The sequence below is a fragment of the Gadus macrocephalus genome, chromosome 14 (genome assembly GCF_031168955.1).
Source record: "Gadus macrocephalus chromosome 14, ASM3116895v1".
Taxonomy (NCBI): domain Eukaryota; kingdom Metazoa; phylum Chordata; class Actinopteri; order Gadiformes; family Gadidae; genus Gadus; species Gadus macrocephalus.
This window is the reverse complement of record NC_082395.1, coordinates 6,053,356-6,071,730: the sequence shown is the minus strand read 5'-3', so window position 1 is coordinate 6,071,730 and position 18,375 is coordinate 6,053,356. Positions and strand designations below refer to the sequence as shown.

General features: G+C 42.8%; 3 protein-coding genes across 6 annotated transcripts; 2 read left to right on the top strand and 1 right to left on the bottom strand.

The window, feature by feature from the left end:
• Positions 1 to 1,173: 1,173 nt before the first annotated feature.
• si:ch211-260e23.9 (uncharacterized protein LOC555795 homolog) lies at positions 1,174 to 3,806 on the top strand. Its single transcript, XM_060072203.1, has 3 exons — positions 1,174 to 1,309; positions 1,480 to 1,621; positions 2,711 to 3,806. Exons 1-3 carry the CDS (start codon positions 1,186 to 1,188, stop codon positions 2,937 to 2,939), a joined length of 495 nt encoding a protein of 164 aa, XP_059928186.1. The 5' UTR covers positions 1,174 to 1,185; the 3' UTR covers positions 2,940 to 3,806.
• Positions 2,799 to 7,761, bottom strand: zgc:162297 (uncharacterized protein LOC555865 homolog). Of its 2 annotated transcripts, none has more exons than XM_060072199.1 (7): positions 7,231 to 7,761; positions 7,010 to 7,119; positions 6,729 to 6,909; positions 6,410 to 6,560; positions 5,956 to 6,083; positions 3,988 to 4,269; positions 2,799 to 3,943 (listed from the first exon to the last, which is right to left on the bottom strand). In XM_060072199.1, exons 1-6 carry the CDS (start codon positions 7,301 to 7,303, stop codon positions 4,079 to 4,081), a joined length of 834 nt encoding a protein of 277 aa, XP_059928182.1. In that variant the 5' UTR covers positions 7,304 to 7,761; the 3' UTR covers positions 2,799 to 3,943; positions 3,988 to 4,078. The 2 variants fall into 2 exon arrangements, with proteins under 2 accessions (XP_059928182.1, XP_059928183.1); XM_060072200.1 differs by having other exon boundaries at positions 7,037 to 7,119; positions 7,231 to 7,760.
• A 111-nt stretch (positions 7,762 to 7,872) lies between these two features.
• ccne1 (cyclin E1) lies at positions 7,873 to 14,991 on the top strand. 3 transcript variants are annotated; one of them, XR_009529100.1, is made up of 13 exons: positions 7,873 to 8,222; positions 8,744 to 8,794; positions 8,996 to 9,080; positions 9,473 to 9,535; positions 9,778 to 9,944; positions 10,182 to 10,317; positions 10,831 to 10,977; positions 11,470 to 11,565; positions 11,690 to 11,824; positions 12,067 to 12,178; positions 12,635 to 12,795; positions 13,709 to 14,009; positions 14,071 to 14,991. XR_009529100.1 is itself a non-coding variant. In XM_060072197.1 (12 exons), exons 2-12 carry the CDS (start codon positions 8,781 to 8,783, stop codon positions 13,907 to 13,909), a joined length of 1,317 nt encoding a protein of 438 aa, XP_059928180.1. In that variant the 5' UTR covers positions 7,873 to 8,222; positions 8,744 to 8,780; the 3' UTR covers positions 13,910 to 14,991. The 3 variants fall into 3 exon arrangements, 2 of the variants coding, with proteins under 2 accessions (XP_059928180.1, XP_059928181.1); XM_060072197.1 differs by having other exon boundaries at positions 13,709 to 14,991; XM_060072198.1 differs by lacking the exon at positions 7,873 to 8,222 and adding an exon at positions 8,259 to 8,548 and having other exon boundaries at positions 13,709 to 14,991.
• The last annotated feature ends 3,384 nt before the right edge of the window (positions 14,992 to 18,375 follow it).

The following is an 18,375-nucleotide window of genomic DNA, read 5'->3' as shown; positions in this document are numbered from 1 at the left end:
TGTGACGTATCCGGTATATGGGGACGCACTCGGGCACGTAAACAACTTAAAGATAAAAACAATCCCTGAAGACTGTTCTCAACGTGAGGGCGCTTCAAAGGATATATACTTTTTTTGGTATAATTGAAAGGTAAGGCATGAGCATTTTCTCAACAGAAAGCCAATTGTATTTCTATTGTGTTTTTTGGGGTCGGCCTGTGGTTTGGGAAGTGGTTTGAATTCTGCTGCCTATTGTTCTTCAATCCGCCTGTTCACCAAAGATTGGACTGATTCGGGCGATTCGAACAATAAGTGTTTTTTTCTGCACAGAAAAAGCCATTTCGCTTTTGTGTGTCTGTTGAACTGCAAAAAGCCTAACAATATGGCATAATCCTGGGTCTGTATCTTTGGTAGACAGTTTTTGACGATAGACGATAAACAAGGAGGCTCATTCAGCTGTTGCTCTCTGTGAATGAAAATCCAAATGACATGGATTGATTTTAATTTGCCCTAATATAGCATTAGAAAGCTTTACAAATATCCAGGGGCATATCTCTATGAAATCATCTGAACACTACTTTGAATACAGTGATCAAATTATTCGATTTTTCAGTATGCTGAGCAAAGCATACGAATTGCAATGTTGCGATTCAATTAATGGTGTGTTTTTCTGCTGGACATTCTCGAACATGCAAATAAATGTTTACTAATAAATCTAGTGGATTCCAAAACGAAATGATGAAAACCATCTCGTCAAAACAAGCAAATACAAATGAGGGTTTAAACTATACAATCGGGCTGATGACGTAGGCCTACAAGCCAGCTAACCTAACTTTCCATGAGACGTGACAGCTGGGGCACTGCCATTTCGTGAGACTGAACTTTGTTTACTTCCAGGCCCCTAGCCCTTGGTAATTCAGCCGATCGTCTGCCTCGAAGCGACTCGGGTTTCCCAGCTGACGTTAAACAAGCAATTGACAGTGGTGGTTGAAGCCAAGATCGAAATGCTGACCATTGAGTCCGGGGGAGTGGCAAAATGTTTTTGTTGGAGGCTTCTCTCAATCGCTCCGGGTTGACCGCAAGGGGAGCCATTTCACATGATGATCATAGACTGTAAAGATCGTCGTTTTACCAAACGACCAATAATCAACCCTTTACCCTCTGCTTTTAACTACTTTGTTTTCAGATTGTGATAGAGGTGAAAAAATGATTGGAAAGATTCTTTATCATCTCCTTGGAAATGCCGCTGAAGACTTTGAAGCTGGTGAAGAAAGTTATGAAGACCTGATGGAGTTCGAGGAGGGAGGCTGGGTTATAGTCAACGTCTCAGGTGAAGATTCACACAATCATCTGAAAATTAAAAAAAAAAAAGAAAAGCTAAACTATCAGCTTTTCACTGCAGCCGTATGGAATATTGTAACAGCCAACTAATGACAGAAATACTACAGAGCTGTTTGCACGGATATATTATGTACTTATTATGTACGTATCAATGCACAGAGGACGTGACTCTGTCCGTGCCGCTGGTGGACCCCCTGGAGAACCTGTTGATTGAACACCCTAGCATGTCTGTGTACCAGAGGAGATGTGAGACCACCGAAGGAGAGGGTCTGGCCTGCGATGAAGAAGGCGACACGGCCAGGTACGTTTACTACATTTGCACGAACGCAAAGCAAAACATACTGTCTCAAGTCAGTTACAGTTTGCAGACGTCCAAAAGCCAATTGATTCAATGTGTCCTGCACTTGACCAATAATGCCAATATAAACAAATATGTATTTTCTTTTGATACAATTTTTACTTGTCATCTCTTTCCTGCCTTGGCTTTCCGTTGTCTATAATGTTGCTTCCGAGTATTCTCTGCGAACCGACTCGAGTAGGGTCCAGCTGCAGCCCCGGAGAACAACACCCTGGCGTGACAGACAGAACACCCTGGCGTGACGGAAGTACTGTGGCTGGACGGAAGTTACCTCCGATTATTTTCTATAGACAAATAAACGTATTTATCGCTTGAATTAACATAACAAAGAAATAGAAAAATATTTCGACACGTTAGTAACCATTTTTATAGCTTAGAAAAGGTTATTTAACGTTATTTAGCCCCGGAGAACAACACCCTGGCGTGACAACAACCCAGGCGCGACGGATCTCGGATCTGACGCCACGCCCACACTTCAAGCGTTTTATTATTTCGCTCGGTCGTTGGAGGAAAACATGGACGCCACCCGGAAAGCTGTTGTCGCGGTAGCATTGAGGACCAGGCGCTCCAAAATAAGTAGGCTATAGGCCATAGTCAAGTCAAGTTTATTTATATAGTACATTTAAAACAACAGTAGTTGACCAAAGTGCTGTACACAAATACAATATATTTGTGTACATAGGCAGAGATACGGACGCAGTAAGGTATTGCAGTAATACGAGTGATTGGAATTACCATTTAAACCACCAAAGTGTTCAAAGCACAATGAAAACAGTTCATACTTCAAGTCACAATGGGCGCAGCCATCTTGAATTCTGTCTCGGAATTTTGCTCGGTCACCAGTTTCCACCGAGATGGCGAGTTCGCCGTCCGAGGAAAAGGGGCGTGTTTGTGCGTGTCGCTAGGCAACGTCCTCGGACCTCCGAGACGGATGGATATTATAACGCAGTCTAGCAAGATCCTCCCCACATCCGATACTGTTTTACCGTTACTCAAAGCTCACTACTGCCCCCTCCTGGTGTTCCCCAACAGGTCAGTGGCGGTGCGGCGGCACATTTCATGGCTTCTGGCTGCCTGGGGCATCCCCCTCACGAGTGCAGTCCAGCTTTTGGCACTCCAGCGGTCCCAGAGCCAGGGGGAGCGCCACAAGATGAGCCGCAGCGCCCTCAACAGGCAGAACCTGGTCAAGACACGCTTCTCCCCCAGCGAGAAACGCTACGGATACTTCAAGCAGCCGGGCCAGCGCCTCTACAACTACTAGAAGCCTGATCCCTGGCCTGGTGGGTGGGGTGGGTTTGTGTGTCAAACATGTGGATTTACGGCCCGGCACAGTGCTTTGACCCTTGACCCGGGGGCAAATCGCTCAATGTACTGCTGGATCATTTATTTTTTTACATGAACGTACTTGGGTTTGCTAGCCAGATTACATCTAAAAACCTTTATTGGTTATGGTTACCAAAAATTATTATTACACAAACGTTCCTTGTGTATGCATGAACATGTTTTCCTCTTGTTGGTACACGGCAGTTTCACTCTTTCACCATATGCATCAAATGTTTTCGGGAACATTGTATGAGCCACGCTGCAGAGGAAACACTCTTCTTCTTGCTCAGGTCTGAGAAGTGGAAGCAGAAATGTGTGATTCAGTACAAATCCTGCTACAGTATCAAATTCTCATATAGCTGTTCAGATTAAGTAGTTATAGTACTAGTCACTAGGAAAAAATTAAGTGTGAACGGTATCCAAGTTAGAAGTTGAACGTTGATACTATAGTTCTTCATTATCTTTAATGTGTATCATATTGTGTGCCTTACATTTAGATGATGTGTTTAGATTATGCGTTACAGGCGCTTTTCATACCAAACATACAAAACAACAAAAATGATGATATGTGAAGAAACATAACTTGTCATTTTAATGTTTAAACGTCTTTGCAATTAAAATGAATTCTGATTAAAGATTACAGAATGTATACCATTTTATACTTTTCAGTGGATTCTTATTTTTAACATGTTACATCATTGAAGCCTTTACATAATGTATGAAATTGTATTATGTACAGCCGTTTTGTATTTGTGAATATTTATAAAAATGTACAAAAAAAATCGAATAAATCTTGTTTTTTAAATTGTGGCCTGGGTGTCATTTTATTGAGAAAATATAAAGTGAAAAAAACAATTTATACTATTTAGTGTTATTTGTATCCATAGCATCTTGCAGTGAATTGTGATAAAGGTAATACAGGAGTAGGTGGGGATAAGGCATCTGTCTCTAGGATGCCTACAGGTTAAGTGATCATCCAAGCACACAACTTATAAGACAATAACATTTTCTACGAAAGGAAAACACTTGGACACATTCCAACCTGGGGAAATAAGAAGTCAGTACCACCCAACAGCCTTATCCTCGAAGTTGCTGGATCTTGCTCATAAATCTCCTGACATTCTCTTGGTCGACAGGATTGGCCCAGTGGCCGTCCTTCTTGAAGTGAGAGCCAATGATCATGGCGTTTGCGTCCATGTAGTGATCTACGTTGTCGTACGTCACTCCCGAGCCGATCAGCACAGGGATGTTCACACTCAGGGCAACCGCTGAATGGATCATTACAAAAAGATGACCATATTGTCATTTATCTACTGCATGTTAACAACAATATTTGGAATCATTCTTGATATGGAATCTCTTGATGTCTGTTTAACTGGTAAGATTTCTTTAGCTTATTTTATGCTTTTTCTATTCGGAAATGATTTTGAAAAAGGATGCAACTAGCATATATGTTCTTAAAAGTAAGCCATTATTGAATTATGATCATGACTTGCTATAGCAGTTTGAAATGGTATACAGTGTTCACAAGTAGCTTCCATAAGCACACTCTGAAAGCACTATGAAGCAGCTGTCAAATCCACAGTTCTCCTGGGCCCTTACCCTCCGCAGCCTCTTCAGCCACAAAGACCCCAAGCCAAGAATCAGCCAAGTCAGGGCCCTTGCCAGTATATAGCTCATTAACCTCAACCACAGAGATGAACAACACTTCAAATCACAAACCTTCCAATCAGCTGAGGGCCCTTGCAACCCAACACACATGCCCCCAAGTATTGTACAAAAGGGCATCGGCCAGCTATAGCCAGATGTAATGGATCTCATGCGGGGGAACAAGGGTCAACGTGACCTATTTTTCCTCCACAAGCGGTATCCCAAATGACCTCCACTTCAACCTTACATGTAAATGTTTCAAGTGTTGGCACTCTTCTCTCTTTGACTGACACTCGTGCAGGTTTCTTGCAGTTGTCACGTATGCGAAGGATACTTCCCAGAAGCGTTAAGGTTTTGGCAAAAATGCACCCGGGGAACCTCAGACTTTGTACAAGCTAACTTCCCTGACACTGTGATTTGATCCCTGCTCCCAGCTCTTGCCTGCATGTCTTTGTCTTTGTGTATAAGAAATATACTGTATTTTGAAGTGCTGGGTTGGTCAGGGGGCTTTAAATAGTAATGCAGAGGCCCAAATTAGCTTGGAAAGTCCCAAGGACACTGAGCCTTGTACGCAGGCGAGCTAAGTCGGAGTGTCACATCATGGGGGAACAGCCAGGTTTGTACAGTATGCTTCACACGTTGAACAGGTTGTCCTGCCCACATTCAATTTAAATTTAACTATCACAGACTGTTGGTAAGTCAGAGGTTTTGAATGTCCTACTGACCCAAATATGGTCACTGAACTTTGTTTTTGTCACTATGTGCTCAGTATGTTTCATATTCTAATTATAAACTCGATAGATTATTTTAGTTATTCATTTAAAACTTTCACAAGGAGCATGCCTGTGGTGGTCTGTGTACAGTATCTGTACAAATGCTTTCCTCAGAAAGCACAATCTCAAAAGCACAACAACCATATTTCCGCCAGCCTTATTGGTTAACAACAACCCATGTCAACTCTGAAGCTGACGCCAAGTCTGGATTTCAAACCCTGCTACGCTCACGGAGGCCCTCTGGCTGGCAGACATGAGAGTTACATCAGGAATGTTGGGAGTGCTTCCCGTGCTTCTTAAATCAAAGGCGAATCCTTTTGATCACATGTGAGAGGGCCTTGTACCCTTCATCACATGACACTACGGTGCACGACCCCTAGGTCAGTCACAATCCAGGGGTTCAAACACACAACCATTGGGCTGCGTGTCACCGTTACCACTAAACTATCTTTAACTTCTGCATGAGGCATTGGAAAGACAGTGTACACAGTAGGACAGTAATTACACACGTCATCTTTTAGTGAAAACCACCTTTGAGTTCTTGTGGATCTGCCTGCGTCCCGGTCGCGATCCCCGTGACGATGATGCCGTCTGAGAGGAAGAACTCGGCGGCCTTCGCTGTCTCTTCTATGCTCACATCAGACGTCAGGGCATGAGAACTGGAAAGCAAACACACAAACACACTTGTTGAAAGACCAAGACAAGGCCCTATTCAAGCATCAACCTAGATGGTGTGCATGTTATACAGTGGTTAGCGGGCCTGTGAAAAGGCTTCTTAATGACATACGTCTTTGTTTGTAGTAGTAGACAATGTTTAGCTATTGCAATATGGAGGTATTTTGAAAGTGTGTGATTTACTTTGCATCCAAGGCATCTAGGAGGCCTAAAGGTTGGGCTATGGACACCAAACCCAGGGCCTTTCGCCTAGGGAATCGGACTCCCAACTCATTCCCATGTTCCCATTCCCTACTTCTCGTGAGCACACCTGTGTTTCTTCTTGATGTCAGTGAAGATCTGGATATGCTCTGCTCCTATCTGCCTGCGGTACCGCAGCAGGTCCCCAGCGCATGCATTCAAAAGGCCCTCATCCGCCACGTGGGAAAACACAAAGCCCTCGGCTCGCATGAAATCTAGACCTGATAAAAAGGCACCAGACGAAAACACGGATATAGAGCAACATGTGGGTGAACTACAAAAAACCCATCCATGGATTATGTGGGATTTTGAATGACAACAAATGATCATGCATCTGAGATGCATGAACAGAGAACAGATGTATTCAAACATAGTAGCGGGTGTTGTACCTGAAGCGAGAGCCACAGCTATGGCGGGTTTGTTAGCAGCAGACAGTATTTGTATTCCAAGGGGCAGAGTAGGACAGAGGCCCCTCACAGTGGTACACACTGCTGTCATGGAGGCACACACTTCGGGCCCCACGGATAAGGAGTAGGGGATATCATGCATGTTTTCAATGATCAAGCCATCCTAAAAAGGAATACAGAGGCAAAACTTTACTTATTTCCTGTTCACTTTTTTCAGAGGTTTTGTTTAAAATCAAACATACTATTTGATAGCTGTTCTTTACCATTCTTAGTGCAATGCATCTACTTACAATCCCATAATTTAGGTATATCTCTGCTTCTTTGCATGCCTCATAGGTAATTTGGGAAATGTTCATCTTATTCAAAGGCGTACCTGGGATATCATACAGCATGGCATAAAATATTAAATCATTTCAAAGTACAAAGACAACGTTTGGATGATAATCAACAAATCAGAAAACAGTAGTTCTTAATAAAGCTTTACCTGGCATGGCTTGGACATGAATCATTCCAATAACTACAGATTTAAGTCGCCCAAAAAGTTGCGAGAACTTCATTTTCGTACGGTCAAGAAATGCAAATGCAGATATGAAACCATTTTTTGAGCGAGAGGCTATCTGGGTCACGTGACAGTCCGATGTCCAAGTTTACTTTACTGAACAACTAATCAAAATAGTTAACCAAACGAGTTATTTTAACAGATTGAAGATCGCAATGGAAACGGATATGTATCAAATTCGTCCCAACAGGTTTCCGTGGATGTTATGCTTGAAAGCGTTAAAGATTGTTGTCCCCCGCGTTGACGTGCAAGGTATGCGATTTGACACGCCAACCCTGATAATAATGGCCAAAGCAGACATTTATACACAATGACAACATGGGACCTCTGTTGCTGCAAATGATTCCGTAAGATTAAGCCATTATCCCTGCGAAATGAAGTTATCAAATATAGTTTATTTGGCTGCTTGGAGAAGGCTACAGCTCTTTGTTTACATCTGACAGCGTAGCCACGCGGTATTCAACACTTCCTGTTCGTAAGCCCCGCCCCTTCTGTCATTGCCGCCGACCCGCCCCCCACTTGATTTGCCGGTAAAATGTGAAATTTTGTTTTTTTAATATTATGGGGTATTTATTAAAGCAACTGTGTTGTGAAACACTATTTTGAAGGGAGAATACCGAGCGGGTTCGAGGTGCTGTATGTACAGCGGTATAAAGAGGACCGGCAGTGTGTTGTTTAGCGCCAAGTTAAATCCAACCTCCTGACGTGTAATGCATCAAGTCATCTGTTACCAAAGAAGGCGCAAAATAGTCGCGCCAGCAGCTCAGAAGAACCAGCAAGCTGTCGGCTCACACACAACCGTCTGTGTGACTCCAACCATACTGACACTCTTAGTGTTTTAACAATTTGCCGACTCCTGCGTACTAAAAGCAAAGCTTATTTGCAATAAGAGTGTACTTCAAGCGGGCAATCTTGAGGTGAGTTGAGTACAGTGTACACTTTAACTTTGTTGGGCTATTTTATTGCTAAGCTAATGCTAATTAAGGTCTAACAATTAAAATGCTTGTGCGTATTTTCGAGTTAATCCCTACCAATGACCATCACCGACATGTCATTGCAATAAAAGTCGCATAAGAGAATTGATGAATGGAACTCTAGAGATCCCAGCTGCCTGGTGTTCGGCCATTATCTTGCAAGCCAGCTGTCCAAAGTTGGCAAAAAATAATGGTGTTCCTATTAACGATATTCTCCACCAACATACGATGTTCAACATGTAGGCTTCGGTCTTGCCATCAATGTGATTGTAAGAGTTATATTTGCAATATTCGGTGTATATTGTTGACGTGAACACATCATGTCCGCCTTCCATTTATTTCCCCGCGCTGAGCTGGGCTTTGTGTCCGCAGAAAACGAGCTGAGAGTGGGGGTTGGGACTGTGTTTTACTGTGTTTTAAAAGTGGAAAATTGTATAAACTAACAGCCAACATCGTCTCCTTAGGTTTGCTCTCAGACAGAGGGATACGCCTTTGGGTATAATGCTAGGAACAAGGTAAGTTTAACGTTATTATGGAGCCTACAGTGTGGCGTCAAAGAAAGTTGTGTGGATTGGTGCGCTGCTAGCGGGCTCAGCTAGTTAGCCCGCTGCTACTATATCTCCCCTTTTTTGTACTGAAATGGGGTTCAACCCTAATGCAAAGGTCAACGTTGTCTACATTGCATTTTACAGATGTTTATTTTATTTTTTTCGCAGGCAAGAGGCAAAACCAAAGTCTGTTGCTGAGCTTCCTCATGATAATGCAACGCGGTCGAGGAAGAGGAAGGCAGATGTTGCTATTGTAAGTTGTTGGTTGGCAAGCTGGTTACTTGTTGAATGTTGCTCTAGCTTTATTTTGCAGTGTAACATGTCTGACATGAACATACGGAGGACGTAGCTATATTGAATAAAGAACTTGGGTAGATGAATACAGTGAACGCATTAATCTAGTCTGATACTAGTGTCCTAAGCATATATTTCAGTAGGATGAAGCTGTCTAGGTCACATTGCTAGACTGATTTGTGTTTATTAATTAAGTTATGTGATTCGAAAGTACTTGACATGAATGGCATATGATGATGCGGGTACAGTTTTTTTTATATTTACCTTGATTAAATACTTGACAGATTGCCTCCACATTTATATCAAGGCAGCAGCATATGAAGCTCACCTATCTCTATGCTCATTCCTCAGTATTTGCGTGATCCTGATGAGGAGGTGGCCGAGATGACCCAGAAGAAACTTCGGGATTCAAAGGTAGCTATTTACCTAGATCTCACCCATCAGGGCAATACTGTACCACATTTCCCCTGCGGCTAGTCAAATGTTGGTGAAATCTTATGAACTTTCCAAGATTAATTAACGGTAATTGCTCCCCAATAGTTTTCCAGGTTTTAAATGCTGCCGTCCCTGCAAATCAGTGTTCATTGTATTTCATTTAGTATCGTAAATGGCTTCTGTGTCGTCAACCTAAGATTCTTTTTCTCTGTCTTTTCAAGCATGGCAGGAGTCCCGACACTGGTTGTACAAGTCCACAGAGGTGGAACCCCACGCCTGATCAGGAAGAGGACCAACCGGTTACCCTGATCAGTGGAGGATTCCCTCACTACACATTTAGCCACATTTTTGTCACCCCTGTGCGATCATCCCCGCTTCCTGCACTATGGTGAGCACGCCTTGTGGTCAACGGGAAGTTAATTCAAGTTTTTACCTTCTAATGTTCCTTAACATTGGGTAAAGGACTTGAAGTTGAGATGAAATCCTAACGTCTTTAGAACATGTGGATTTAGATATATTCAGTGACTGTCGTAACTAAAAAATCGATATAACTGGTTTGTCATTCTGTGTGTTACAAAGATATTTATTAAAATGTATTTCCTACCCTATATTATTTGATGCTCAGCTGGGCCAGTAAGGACGTTGTGTGGCACAACATGCTGGAAAAGGACAAGAGCTACATCAGGGATGTCCACATGATGGACAAGCATCCGCATCTTCAGCCCAAGATGAGGGCCATACTGTTGGATTGGCTCATGGAGGTCTGTCAAACAAAAATCCAATTAAACTTGATGCCTCATACAAAGTTGTTTGGCATTTGGTCTTTATCTGCTCAAAACATCCATTGAAGTGTGATATAGTCGTATAGCTCATAAATCCATCCGTGCCCAGTGCATTACCCAGTGTGTGGGTATTTCCGTGTTGTGTCTCAGTAGGGCTGGGACTATTTAAACACAAAATAGTTATGATGAAGCACTCCCCTTAGCTAGAAGGAACTCTTTCTAACCATTAAGACATTAGGCCCATTTCCACCCTTTCCCTCATACTGTGGGAGTTGCACAGTATGGTTCAGGGGGATTGAGGGGAGGCCACAAGTCTACTCATCAATTTAAGGGAAAGGATGCATTTTAATCTTAGTTTTGCATGCCACACTCTGCAGAAATAGTTAGTTGTTTTGCTCATGTATTTGTCTTTACAAATGGAATGTCCTGTCATAAAGCATACACGTTTTCTGACCACAACAATGAAGTGACCAATGATGTGTTGAATCACAGGTCAGTGAGGTGTACAAGCTGCATAGGGAGACGTATCACCTGGCCCAGGACTACTTCGACCGCTTCATGGCCACGCAGAGCAACGTGTTCAAGTCCACGCTGCAGCTCATTGGCATCAGCTGCCTCTTTATCGCCGCCAAGATGGAGGTTAGCATGACAGCCGCTCTTGGGAAACATTGCACTTTTCCTGTTGGCGTGTGCGTTGTTTATGTTGCTTGTGCATTGTGTGATGGGTTTTTATGCAATGTTTCACAATGAAGATCTACTCTTCTTTTTGTTGATGTGATGGAGTTGTTAAAAGTGTGGTGTAGTTATTGAATAGATCACGATTTTTATCAGCAGTGTCTCACAGTCCTTTAATTATGAACACATGGGTGTTGCCCGATCCAAGTTGGTCTTCGGCTCTAGTCTGTAATCAGTTTCAGCACTTGGATGCACCAGCTTCTCCCTGTGTGAATATGAGTCATAAACCTGGTATTCTGCTGAGCCAATCAATCATTTTAAAGGGAAATGGGATCAGGGAGCTATGCTCCAGTAGTTGCCAGGGATAGAACTTGTGACTTTCTAGATACACACACTCTGCTCCAACCGCTATAATCATTGCTGCTTCTGATCAATTGTGGCCTCTCTCTTTTTCAGGAGATGTACCCTCCAAAGGTGCACCAATTCGCCTATGTGACGGACGAAGCCTGCACTGAAGATGAGATCCTCAGTATGGAGGTCATCATCATGAAGGTAGGGCAAGATGGCGATGCAGGGAACATGCTCCTCCATCTTTGCAGTAGTTTGCATTACGTGCTCCTGCCAGGTGCTTATTCAAATGTTTTCTCTTTCTCTCAACGCCGTCCTCTGTGCTCAGGAGCTGAACTGGAGCCTGAGTCCACAGACGCCCATCTCCTGGCTCAACGTTTACATGCAGGTGGCCTACCTGAAGGACACAGAGGAGCTGCTCATCCCCAGATACCCCCAAGCCACATTCACACAGATCGCGAAGGTGTGTATGTGTGTACGAGTAGACTTGTTGAATTCTTGGTAATGTGTCACTTACCAAGGTGTGCTCTATATCTGGATTCAGGGATTGTAATTCTTCCCTAAACCATAGTGCCAGTCAATTTACAATAAATGTTAAACTGACTATTGCAATGGTATAGACACATGGTAATACAGCTGTATGATGTATGTATCTATATGGGAACATGCGGTTTGAACTGGTCGTTTCCCTTCCCTCTTCCCCAGCTGCTGGACCTTTGCTTGCTGGACGTGCGGTGTCTAGAGTTTCCCTACGGTGTTCTCGCAGCCTCTGCCCTCTTCCATTTCTCCTCCGTGGAGCTGGTGGAGAACGTGTCAGGTAAAAGACATGCTCAGAGGTTAAGGGAGCATCTGTCCTTCCTAACGCCGTTCAGCCCGTCCACTGCATCTGTTTGCTAGTTGCAAGTAACAAGGTGCAACTACTGAATTCACAAATTGAATGAATCTGGCACAGCATTAGGACTTTGACTTTCTGAGCAGGATACCGTTAATCAGTGTATACATAGTTTCTCATCTATTTTACTTATTAATTATTTATCCATACTATGTGACCTAAGCTGAAAGATACTTTTAGATGAACATTAGGGATCAGAGCCAGGAGCTTTCTGGGCAAAGACAAAACCCCTAATCCACTAGACCCGTAGCAATTTGAATCTATTCAAAGGTGTTTATTCCTGAAAGCCATTCATATTTGTATAATGTCCCTTGTATTTGGGGGACCAGCTCCATATTGACGGTCCCACTTGCTCTCTCTCTCTCGCTCGCGTCAATGCAGCCCTGAAGAGGATGGAGGTGGATGAGTGCGTGAGGTGGATGGTGCCCTTCGCCATGGCCCTCCGGGAGGAAGGTGACGGCTCCCCCATGAGGACCTTCCCAGGAGTCCTGGAGGACGACGCACACAACATCCAGATACACACCGGCTACCTGACATGGCTGGTAAGGCTTGGCACCACCACGCATACTGTGCTAGGGGTTTGAGCGGGTACAAAACGTCTTGGGGAGTTCAAAATGAGCCCTGCTAAAAAGATGGATACAATTACTGTGTAATCTGAAATCGTTTTAATTTCATGGAACGAACGCAAGCTTATTATTGAAAGCGATTTTAAAACAAAAAGACAAGACCTATTACATAAAATATAGAGTATATTTGACATAGAATTGCAGCTAGGCAATCCATGTTCAGAAGTATTGATTGGCTATTTTTATTACTTCTGTTCATATGACTAATTGCTTCTCCTTCATATTGAGGTGCATGAATTGTGTAGCATAAGAAAATGCATTGATAAATGTGTGTTCTACCGAATTTGCAAGTAAAAGCCAATGGCTTGTGACACCGCCATACGTGGAAAAGCTCTCGGTTCATGGTTTCATTTGCGGAAAATACAATAAAAATGGATTGCCGATAGCGTACTTGTGGTGTAGGCCCGACGGAAAAGCAACAAATAGAAAAAATTGCATATTTGTTTCCAATATGAACCATACTCTGCTACATGTAGGTGAATGATGGGCATAGTTCAGTCTCTGCAAAGTCCTAAACCCCTTTTATTAATTCATTCTTGTGTAGTTAACTTTACATCGAAGCGATTTGCAGTGAGCATAGAACTATAGACTTCATGGGCATTTTGCTGAAGTATACCGTCACACTGAGGATTGAATCTAGGGCTTTTCAGCTGGCAGTCGATCAACATGGCTGGTTCACCACCTGTTCCGAAATATACAATTGCTATTAAGTGTAAAGCAAAGTGTACAAAACGAAAGGAAAAACACCCCCATTCTCAAAATGGCAGCAATGACCCTGCAGCTCACTTGATGGCACCACATAAAAACGTTTTGTACGTTGCATTCACAGGACAAGGCCCACTCGTATCAGGCCTCTGAACTGGAGCACCCTGGCAACTGCCCCATGCCCTCGGGGGTCCTGACTCCGCCCCTTAGCAGCGAGAAGACAGAGGAGGTGCTCAGAGTCAACGCTGCCGCAGTCGCCGCTGTCTGCAGCATGGGACAAAGGCTGAGCGCCAGCTCTGATCCAGAGCCCAGGCCGCGTCATTAGAGGAGCGGCAACCGGAAGGCCCTTTTTTCCAACAAACAAATGTTATCTTCACTTTGCCCGTCCGGAAGAACGAGGCCAGCATTACAGACACGGGCTTGTTCTTCGCGCTGAAGGGTTACACGCCAGTTCCCCCCCCCCCCCCCCCCCGAAATGTGGATTACTCTGACGGGACGGAAGCTGAGATGGAGAACCAGGCTGTTAATTAATCGTTGAAGAGGACCTTTTTTAATTATTGCTCGTGCTGCTCACACCAGACCAAAAGCTTCTTTTTTTTTTTCGTTCTGTTCGAGATCGAGTGGGATGAATTGACTTCAACACAATGGAGGGGGGGGGGGGCGCTTTGAGTGGGGGAAATGCTAACTTTGTACGTAATAACTTAATGGATACTCCCCTGTGCCGCTCCTTCTCATCTGCCCTCTTATGTTTGGTGTTCGGTCCACATGCTGAGCAGATAGTTGAGGCGGAAATTGAAAGGCTCTCTGGAACAAGACCACTCAGTCACTTTTAGGAATTCCAGAAAAAACAAGAATACGCTTTGGATTAATTACCGTGAGGACCCTTTTGTCAACTGTAACTTTTTCCTTTTTTTTTAGGCAGAGGTTGAACTAATTGAAAATATGTTTTTAATATTTTCTTTGTTTGGAGTGAGTGTTTTTAATTATATTATTTGCAGGTGTTTCTACAGGGGACCCACTAGCCCACAAACATTTTACCAGGGTCATCTTTGACTCTGTGCTGCTATTAAAGGGGGACTTTGCATAATGGTGGGGAAATGTACGCCTGTGTGTGTGTGCGCGTGTGTGTGTGTGTGTGTGTGCGCCTGCATGCGTTTGTGTCTCCTACCATGCCATTTTGATGGAGGGGACATTTTTTTTATTTCCCATATGGGACCAGTAGCTCTGCTACCTTTTTAATGGAGAAGTGAACCAGCCAAGCTTCTGAAGCTCAAATGGTTGATTGTATTTCTTTTGTTTTTAATCCCTCACAAACCGTATTTTCCCACCAACGGTAAGATTTATATTTGACATTTTAAACTGAAATGCTGCTACATATATTTTTCAATAAAGATTGTCTAAAGATCATTTTCTATATTCTGGCTTTTATTTAAACCTATATAAATGTATACCTATGTTTACTGTTGAGCAAACACCAGAAACAAGGACAACTTCTTCGGCTTCCATTTTCAATACCTTCTACACTACAATATCAATATGCTTATGATGAACATTCTGCTCTCTCGTCTATTCTCCCAAAAGCTGGACGTTCCCTCGAGTGGTTGACACCGCCATGTGCTTTTGACTGGCTGAATGTGAGCCACTAATTGTAAAGCACCCGAGTGGCGACAGGTTAGAAAAGCACTACAAATGGTGTCCATTTATGTAAATGATAATGGTATTTTACAAAACATTTATTGTTTGAAGAAGTACTTGAGCCGTACTGGTACGACACCGCAGAATTAATTGTTTAATCATTGCTCGACGGTTGACTACAAATAAGGCCGCTCAACTTCTTTGCGAATATGGCTCTGATACGGACAAAGATGCCTCAGGTGAGTCGACGATAACAAGAAGTCAATGATCGAAGTTGTGATGACCTAGTCGACTAGGTTGCATCAATTTAGTTTAAATAAGTAGACGAGCAGCGTTGAACTGCACATAATGGCCATATTTAGAGATAAATGTTATTATGACACATGTCATTGTGAATGTTCTATCAACCCGGATCATCAAGTAAAAATCGGGAGTAAAATATATTCAGACCCATAACGACGACGGTGAAAGTATGTAAAAACATGAAGTTTGCCCTCTACCTCACTATTAATCACTGTTTGAGCTAATGACGGTATAGTGCATTATTAGTTGTGACCCAACATGTTGTTGGGTCACTCTCGGGGCTGAACTTAAAGTAAATATAGCCTATCCATTTTAATTTATGTAGCTGGGTTACCTTATTTCTTAGTGCTACAATTATTATACAGTCAAACCTGTCAGTTGACACAAAAAGATGACGTGATATCGTTTGAGGCTAATGCAGCATCTCACCACTGTATTCTGCATTAGACCAAACGACCACTTGATGGCAGTATAACACGGCGGTTTTATTTGAGACTTTTAGAAAATGGTCTACAGAAATACACTATTTCAAATGAGTTGGAGGTGGTGATGTACAGATTTCAAATACTACCCATATATAGGCCTACCTATTTTTCAGCCCTTGGAGTTATAGGCTACATTTTTTTTTTCAAAACTAATAGGCCGTCTACCAATGTCCAAACAACAATCACTGTATATTTCTGAGTGTTTGGCTGAAATATAGGCTATGCTTAATATGGCTCTCGGATTTAATGTTAATAATTTTGACTGTGTTAATGTTGTCTTTTAGATCTATCTGGTGTAAATGGTACATACTATTATTGTTTTATGACTTCTTTTGGACCGGCGCTCTGAGATGTACCTGTTTTTCTGCCAACTGTCAAGCTTGTTGTCAAAATGAATAATACAAAACATTTTCAAGATGATATTACATCACAATCCTATGATGTATAATTATGAATAATCAAGTTAAGATATTTTTTTGTTAGAAGAGGGGATAAATCAATGGGTTAGGCCCATGTTTTTGTATATTTTTATATATATATATATATATATATATTTTTTTTTTTATATATATGTGTACACGTAGCCTATAATAATGTTGTCTGGATGTTGTCGGGAACACCCCCATCCCTATTCTGGACACGCAACACCGTATACAACAACGAAGAATCCATTTAGACTATTAAGGAGCGCGTCAAATGAAAACCAGATCAGTTGCGGTTTAAACCTCATATTGTTGGGTAACGGGGGTAAAACTCCAATCGCAGATGTAGGCTTGTTGGTCCCTATGGGTTACCCCTCCTCGCAGCGCCAGCGCTGCCACGAGTACCCACGGTGTTGTTTGCGACAGCTGAGTCGCGTTAGATCGGGGCCAGACCTCCCTCAGGGCTCTGACACCGTCCCGTGTAAACAAGCAGCTTCAGTGTATATCAGGCAGACGCTTTGATGTCACCCGTCTGACTTCATTTCTTTCTTTCTTTTTTTTCTTCCTCCTCCGATTGCAGCAAAGTTGCATGCGAAAGTATCCGTGCGCTCAAACTCCCATAGTTAATGATCAGAAAATGCCGCATAAGTGACTGCAATTAAATGCAGAGCATGTCATCCACGTCTATCAGTCCGAAAACAAGTCCGGTGGATAATGAGGAACCAGAACAGCCCCTGCCTGCCAGGTTTCAACTCTATGGAACAGTCAGTTCGCACTGGGAATATACTGCACATGCCGGTCTTTCTGTCACGGTGTTTAAACCTACGTCTGTCTCCCTCTTGTGGCCACTCTAATTAACCACATCAGGTCCACTCGAGAAAGCAGTTTGTGTCCCCTATATTCAGAGGAGAGAGAGGCGATTGTCCCCGAGGAACTAGCTGGTCTTGTCACATCCAGGATTTGTGTATTTGTGTGACAGTTAATTATAGGTTACTTATCAGATCATAACAAATGCCACACACACACACACACACACACACACACACACACACACCATAATGAGCAGTGGACTATTTACATCAAGTCAAGAGCCACAGCTGACCTCATTACTCACACACAAACACACACACACACACACACACACACACACACACACACACACACACACACACACACACACTAGACTATTTAATATTGGAATCATTTTAGCTTTGGTCCATGTATTATATCACCTCTTTTGTTCATCCTAAAGACAGCATGTCTGTTGTCTACATCACGTTAAAAAAAAATAATACCTTCATACCTGGTTGTCTCTGAATATCAGAGCACATCGAGTAATGTAGAAGGAAGCATGTGTAGATTATGAATGATTTCAATAAATAGCTGTTTACTGTATGGGTGTTCATGTGAGTTTCTTTATAAGACTGTATACGGCAGATGTGTTCAGATATGCTTGTGTTTGTATTCTTGTGCATCTTTGTAATTGATTGTCTGACTTTTTGCATGAATTTGTGTGCGTCTGTGTGTCTGTGTGTGCGTGTGCATGTTCGTTAATCCATGCCTGTGTGTCAACCAAGAGAGGCCGTTTCCTGTCGATTCTTCCCCACACATCCTGACTCCTTTTTGTCCATTGTAGCTCCTTTAATTAAAGTGATTTTATTCACAGGCACACAGCTGGCATCGGCTACTTTCCATTAGGCATCTGAGTGGACGCCTCCTTCACTGGGAGGACCCGCTCTGGGGACGCTTCCTATGGAGTGTGCAATGCTATTTTCATCTCCCAGCTGAGTTTGTTGTGTGTTTTGAATTTATTAATCATTGATTTTAATGCGCTGCCTCTTGACAGTGGCAGCCACCCCTCCTCCAACCCCCCTATTGCATTAATTAATTCCTGCTTCCCAAGCTTTACAAAATGGCATTTAAAAAACAATGAGAGGTCGACTGGC

Bases quoted from the DNA above. Each gene is read 5' to 3' on its own strand.
- si:ch211-260e23.9 (XM_060072203.1), top strand. From the start codon at position 1,186: ATGATTGGAAAGATTCTTTATCATCTCCTTGGAAATGCCGCTGAAGAC. The intron at 1,310-1,479 runs GTGAAGATTCAC...ATCAATGCACAG, and splicing joins GGTTATAGTCAACGTCTCAG to AGGACGTGACTCTGTCCGTG. The intron at 1,622-2,710 runs GTACGTTTACTA...GTTCCCCAACAG, and splicing joins GAAGAAGGCGACACGGCCAG to GTCAGTGGCGGTGCGGCGGC.
- zgc:162297 (XM_060072199.1), bottom strand. From the start codon at position 7,303: ATGAAGTTCTCGCAACTTTTTGGGCGACTTAAATCTGTAGTTATTGGA. The intron at 7,120-7,230 runs GTAAAGCTTTAT...ATGATATCCCAG, and splicing joins TCATGTCCAAGCCATGCCAG to GTACGCCTTTGAATAAGATG. The intron at 6,084-6,409 runs GTGTGCTCACGA...TTTGCTTTCCAG, and splicing joins GACATCAAGAAGAAACACAG to TTCTCATGCCCTGACGTCTG.
- ccne1 (XM_060072197.1), top strand. The intron at 9,536-9,777 runs GTAGCTATTTAC...TGTCTTTTCAAG, and splicing joins AGAAACTTCGGGATTCAAAG to CATGGCAGGAGTCCCGACAC. The intron at 10,318-10,830 runs GTCTGTCAAACA...GTTGAATCACAG, and splicing joins TGTTGGATTGGCTCATGGAG to GTCAGTGAGGTGTACAAGCT.